This window comes from Pinus tabuliformis, chromosome 1_2, assembly GCF_031772625.1.
Source record: "Pinus tabuliformis cultivar Carrire ecotype Pingquan chromosome 1_2, CPIR1, whole genome shotgun sequence".
In the NCBI taxonomy this organism is placed as follows: Eukaryota; Viridiplantae; Streptophyta; class Pinopsida; order Pinales; family Pinaceae; genus Pinus; species Pinus tabuliformis.
The window spans coordinates 971,880,507-971,887,365 of NC_142298.1; the positions used below are offsets into that span (position 1 = coordinate 971,880,507).

The following is a 6,859-nucleotide window of genomic DNA, read 5'->3' on the forward strand; positions in this document are numbered from 1 at the left end:
ACTTTACCTCTTACCTTGAGAAACAATTTCAAAATTAAAAATTCACAACGAGTATCTCTAAATTCTGCAATCCCAACTTTCTCTCTTACCTTGAGAAACAATTTCAAAATTAAAAAGTGAAAAAACCCACTAATTAAGAGATTAGACACAATTTCCCAATGAATTACTTGAAATAGACCTCAAATTAGACCCAAATTCCAATTCCAAATAACATTATTTAAAATAGACATTAAATCTCTTTCACCCAATCTCTTTCAGTACAATTAAATTTAAGAAGAACAAACACTTGCAATTTAACTTCATATCTTACATTTCCACAAAGATGAAGATAATTGCATCTGGAACAAATTAATGAGATCCATATAAACTATATTTTGTGATAAAAATTGCTATTCTCAATGGAAGTATGAAAACAAAAATAAAGGTGAACAGGTAAGTTAGATTCCAGTAACATTGTTCTCGCAGACATTTGATTTCAGGAGTTTCATTTAGCCAAAAATTCGCTCCCGAGAAACCTAGCGTGCGCCGCCTGCCGCCTTCGGCCTTCTGGTCTGCGCTCACCTCCTGATGGCTTCTCCGGAGACTCCGCCGGAGGAGTCTACCCAGCAACAGGCCTTCTCAGCCCTTGTCAGCTCTCTGCCGCCTCAACGAGACCGCCCATCACTCTCCAAATTTGTTAAAAAATTAGAAGGACTTCAGGAGGTTTCCCTTCCTCCTTCTGTGCCTAGATTGGCTGCTCTAGCTCTGGCCGAAAAAGGTTTGATCGGACAATTCACTGGTCTTTGGCCCTCACCTAAAACTGTTCAGAGGTGGGTGGAAAGAAACTGGTCGGACAAAACACAAGGAAAAATTGCCATTAGATTCTGCGGGAAAGGCTACTTTACCTTTCACTTCGAGACAAAGAATGACAAGGATCTGATTTTTCGCAACGGACCATATTTTATGGACTCCAGAGGTCTGTACCTAAACAAGTGGACACCAGATTTCGATCCAGAGCTTGACATTCCTAATGTAGTTCCTGTTTGGGTTCGTCTCCCACATCTCCCATTACACTGCTGGGGAGATGACTCTGCAAGAGCCATTGGAAACGCAGTCGGAAAATATATTGACAGAAGCGAACCAAGAGACAACATGCAAGCCTGCGCTCGTATCTGCGTCGAGGTCGATCTGGGCAAAGGACTCCCAGAAGCTATCAAGATCAAAGTCGATGAATGGTCACACATACAACAACTCGACTATGAATAGATCCCCTTCAAATGTAAGGTATGTCATGAGTATGGTCATTTTGCCAATCGCTGCACTAAGATTATTAATGTGGATAATAATACTCAAGATCAGCAATGGGAAGTGGTAAAAAAAAAAAAATCTGCCCCTAGCCCCTCTTTGCCCAATGAACCTGGTCCCTCTTCTCTTAAAACCTCTGCCCATATCCAGTCTCCTCCGCCTCCCCCTCCTCATCTATCTCACTCCCCCGTTCTTGAAAATCCCCTTCATTCTCCTCCATCCACCAACCCTTTCCATGTTCTTTCCCTCCCTGAAGATGACCCTTCCCCCTCGATCCCTTTCCCCTCGATCCCCTCTGCCCAACCCTCCTCCCCTCCTGAACAGTCCTCCTCCCCTCATATGAGTGCCCACCCCCCTTTCTTAACTGAACCTCTCCCTTCTAGAATTACCCGTAGCAACTCTAAGGACCAGGGTTCCTCCTTTGATGGACAAAACAAGCCGGGAAGAAAGACTACAAAGCAGCACAGGGATGAAAACGTGCAGAAAGACATAACACTTGGCCTGCAGCATCCAATAGAATCCTACATTCAGGCCACAAAAGATCAAGAAGTAGCAAGCAAAGACAAGGGAGGCAGAGCACCTTCTCGAAACATAGGTTTGAAATGATCAAAATACTCTCATGGAACAGCAGGGGACTTGGGCACCCCGCTAAAATCAATGCTCTAACAGACCTTATAGTGCAGGAGAAACCATCCATCATATTACTTCAGGAAACGAAACAAAGAGAAACAGAAATCAGCAAAATCATTGGAAAGTATAAAAATTACAGAGGAAGCATATGCGAAGCGAGAGGAGCTTCGGGAGGAATTACTACAATCTGGAATCAGAATGACTGGCAATGTGAATCTGAGATAGTCGATCAGCATTGGATAAAATCAGTCCTGAGAAATAATAACAGCCATCAGCAGATTGTCATCTTCAATGTATATGTCCCCAATCACTACAGGGATAAAGGAAAATGCTGGGAAACTCTTAGCAATCACATCCTGGAAGGAGACAGCAACAATACCATCGTAGGCGGTGACTTCAATTTAATCCTTCATGCAAATGAAAAGCGAGGGGGGAATTTTCTGCCAGACCCATTCAGGAACCAAATGGAAAATGTAATGCACATTGGTGACCTGATAGACATAACTCCAAAAAATCGCAAGTTCACATGGAACAATCGAAGACTGGGCAGTCACAATATCATGGAGAGGTTGGATAGATTCTTGGTGAATATTTCTCTTTTGTCAACCTTTTCATCTGTCAATTCCGCCATTTTGCCTTTCGCTGCCTCAGACCACTATCCAATTACCCTCGATTTGAACACTCACTGCGCCCTTGGTCCGCTGCCTTTTAAGTTTAATCAGATATGGAGCGATCAACAAGCTGCCCGAAATATCATTCAGCTCACCTGGAGGCAGCATATTGAAGGCTCCCCAGGCTACATATGGGAGAGCAAACTGAAGAATGTGCAAAGATCGCTTAGACAATGGGCCAAATCGTATTACAAGGAGCCAGAACAGGAAAAGCATGAGCTAAAGTTACAAATCGCTGAACTCCAGTGCACAATCGAGCAAAAGGATTACTGCCACAGTAAAAAACTTCAAGAAGAAGAGTTGTACAATAAACTGAGCAAAATTAAAAGGCAGGAGGAGGAAAAATGGCGCACCAAATCAAGACAAGTATGGTTGGAAAGCGGGGATAAGAACACTTCATTCTTCCATAAGCAAGCCACCGCTAGACAAGTCAGAAATACCATCACTGCTATCTCGGACAGCGCAGGGACACACCATGTGGAACAAGCGGATATTAAAGAAGCAGCTACAGAGCACTTCAAGGACCTGTTAACTGAGGTGCCAGAGGAAGAAACTTATGATGACTTATTACAGCATTTGCATCCTAAAGTCACAGATGATCTAAACAAAAAGTTGACAGCTGAAATAAAAGAGGAAGAAATCGTTGAAGCAATCTGGACCCTTCATCCCAACAAGGCACCTGGTCCGGATGGGTTCCCTATTAGCTTTTATAGGGATTACTGGGAGCTGATAAAGAAAGACCTCATAAAATACATCAAGTGGATTCAAAAAAAAGGTAAAATAGGTGGATACACAAATGCTACCCATTTGGCTCTTATTCCGAAGGAGAACCGGCCATCCAATTTTTCTCGCTTCAGGCCCATATCCTTATGCAACTCATCATATAAAATCTTCACTAAAATCATAGCCTCTCGGCTTAAACCTCTTCTACCGATGCTGATTTCAGACAACCAAGGAGGCTTTATAGCAAACAGACAAATTTCAGATTCTATTCTTTTAGTCCAAGAGGCCATACATTCAAGTCATGCAAGGAATGAGAAAGGCTTCATTCTAAAACTAGATCTAGCCAATGCCTTTGACAGGGTAAGGCATTCTTTTTTATTTGCAGTTCTCCAAAGGATGGGTTTCTCATCTCTCCTTATTAATGTCATCAGATGCTGTATTTCTGGGCCTTGGATCGCCCCCCTCATTAACGGAAGACCTGGTCCATCCTTCCAATCCTCAAGAGGATTAAGGCAAGGTTGCCCCTTATCCCCTTATCTCTTCATCCTTATGGCAGAATCATTTAGCAGTGCCCTTGATCAAAAGAGGCAGTCAGGCCTCATTACGGGCATCAAGTTTGAAGATGGCATCAAAAATATAAATCATTCTCAATTTGCAGATGATACCCTATTGCTAGGGGGGGCGACCACCATTATTGCAAGAAGATTTAAGTCCCTGCTTGACAAGTTCATGAGATATTCAGGAGGTAAAATAAATTACCTTAAGAGCTGCATTTATGGTTGGAATGTCTCGGCCCAAATGATACATAATATTGCTAATACTTTTGGTGTCCCCTGCAAGTTAGATTGGGACAGCTTCAGTTATTTGGGAATGCCGGTAACCATAGGGAAAGCAAAGACTGGAGTCTGGGACTTAACGCTGGATAAAATGAAAAGGAAACTTCAGAGATGGGGAACTCTGTGGCTCAATCCAGCTGGGCGACAGGTTCTCCTAAAATCAGGGCTCTCCTCCCTCCCTTTATACCAGTTCTCTCTTGCCCATGCTCCAGCTTCTTTCCATCGAAAAATGGATAGCATCCTCAGATTCTTTCTCTGGCAAGGAGGCAAGAATGAAAAGAAAAAGTTCAACTTAGTAAACTCGAAACAGGTTATACAAAGTCCTGAGAATGGAGGTCTGGGCATCAGGTCCCCATCTATTATGAATTTAGCATTCGGTGGGAAGTTGATCTGGAGACTTATGGACAATCAACCAGCATGGTGGAAAAATGTCCTAGAATCAAAATATCTCAGCCAGCCAAGATCGCAAATCCTCAATGCTGAAATCCCTAATAGACACTGTACAAAGATATGGAAATTCTGCAAAAAAGCCATAGTCTTCATGGCGCAAAATGTCTCTAAAGTGCCAAAAGGAGGTGAAACGGTGAATATAGGTTCGGACAAAATCATGGGGAATCCTCCCATAAACAACCTCCCAGATACCGATCCTATTCTTCGTTATCTTCATAGCAAAGGCATATCCAAACTGAGTCAAATCTCCCAATGGAATGATTCAACTAATGCCTGGGTTCAATGGGAATTCCCACCCATACCCCATCATCTCACAGATAGCTTTGACTCTCTCTGTAGCGGCCTACACAGTATAGCACCCACCATCAAAGGCGCAAAGGACGAGTTTCGCTGGGACCCTTCAGGAACAAATTACTCCATCAAAGCAGGTTACAACTACCTGAGCAGCAAGGAATTTCCCACCGCAGTCTGGGCTCAGAGGAAGATTCTAAAAAGAGCTGAAGCAATCCCAAAGATCAAATTCTTTATGTGGACTCTTCTCCATGGGAAAATTTTAACTGCAGAGAACCTCAGGAAGAGAGGCATCTTCGGACCCTCCAGGTGCCCCAACTGTCAAGCGGCGGAGGAATCCCTACAGCATTTGTTTATATCCTGTCCCTTTGCTGCCTATTGCTGGAACAATATCGCACCTTCTGCCCCCTCCATTTGGAACCCCCATCATTCTATTGTCGAAATCTTAAACAACTGGAGAAGAAGCTATCCCTGGCACTCAGCGAATCAAAACCCAGCTAGAAGAGTGTGGAACGCCATCCCGTTTGTTCTTCTGTGGCGCATCTGGATCGCCCGAAACAGTTTGATCTTCCGAGACAAAGCCACCACAACCAGACACGTAATCCTTAAAGCCGCCAGTCTAGCATCGGAAACAATAACAGTCAAGCTAACACAGAGAATCGATCCCGACAGTTTATGGACAGAGGAGAGAAATTTTATTTCGAATTTGATAGACAGGTCCAGCATCATACCAGCAACAAAGATTCGTAAATTCATTGGCAATTCTGACAATCTAGAATGGAAAATCCGCCTTACAAAAGATGAGTTCGGTAAATGGCTTCATTCAAAGAATACTCATTCATTATTTTTTGACGGAGCTTCCAAATCAAATCCGGGAGCTGCGGGTGCAGGGGGCATCATCCTGGATCCTTCAGGTGTAACGGTGCCCTCTTTTGAATGGGGTTTGGGAAGATTGAGTAACAATCGAGCTGAAGCTCTGGGACTGTTTCAAGGCCTCTTGCAGCTTCAGAACCAAGGGATCAATAAAGCCCTTGTCTTCGGCGACTCGGCTATAATAGTCAGCTTAATGAATAGCAACAGACAAGCATCCAATCTCTTCCTCCATCAAATCATAAGCCGCTGTAAAAATATGCTGTCTCAGAATTTAAAGTGCCAATTTTTTCATGTCCTTCGATCCAGCAACCAGGAAGCGGACAAGAGAGCTAGCCATGCCTGTTCACGGGAAAAAGGAAGCCTCTTATGCAATCAAGCGAGCCTGCTCCAATTCATCCCTTGATCCACATGACAGCGCCAAAATGCCAAGGAGTCTTCTATCCATATGACTGTGCTTCTATTATCAAGGAGTTTGATCAAACCTCTTTTTGCAGCAATTCCTGTCTAAATGTACTTTTCAGCAGAACTTGTGATTTTACAGCCAACCAGAGGCCTCAGCTGACTGACTAATCAGATCTAACATTATTGTCTAAATGTACAGCAAAACTAGTCTTCTATTGTCCCAATTTATAAGAATCTATACTTGCTCTAGGACCTTACAAGCGAGCAGTAAAGGTACTCATGTGTACTGCCACAATGAAACCCAGAAACAAGTTACTTCTGTAACTCCATCTATTGTAAAATCGGAGCTTAGACTCCTCCATCTTTTTTGAATATAACAAACAACAGATTTTGTAAAAAAAAAAAGAAAAAAGAAAAGGAAACAAAAATAAATGAATTAATTATGGCGGCTTGGGGAGAGAAATTTTACATATTCAGGTAAGGTAAGTAAATTTTGTAGAAGTAAAAAGAAATTCATTTGATTAAAATATTAATTTTTAAATTAATAATATTTGTTAACCTTTCTAGGGTTTTTAATAATAAATTATATATATAAGAATGAGAGCCTAAAATACCATAATAAGTATAATATTTAAATCATGAATAACAAATCAAATTGTAAAGCAAAGTGATTTTTCTGACCTAATTCAAGGAACCGAG

The 6,859-nt window shown here is 42.3% G+C and overlaps 1 protein-coding gene across 1 annotated transcript; it reads left to right on the plus strand.

Annotated features, from left to right (window-relative positions):
* The first annotated feature begins 567 nt into the window (after positions 1-567).
* On the plus strand, positions 568-1,245 carry LOC149209231 (uncharacterized). Its single transcript, XM_089398544.1, has one exon. It carries the CDS (start codon positions 568-570, stop codon positions 1,243-1,245), a length of 678 nt encoding a protein of 225 aa, XP_089254670.1.
* Positions 1,246-6,859: the final 5,614 nt, after the last annotated feature.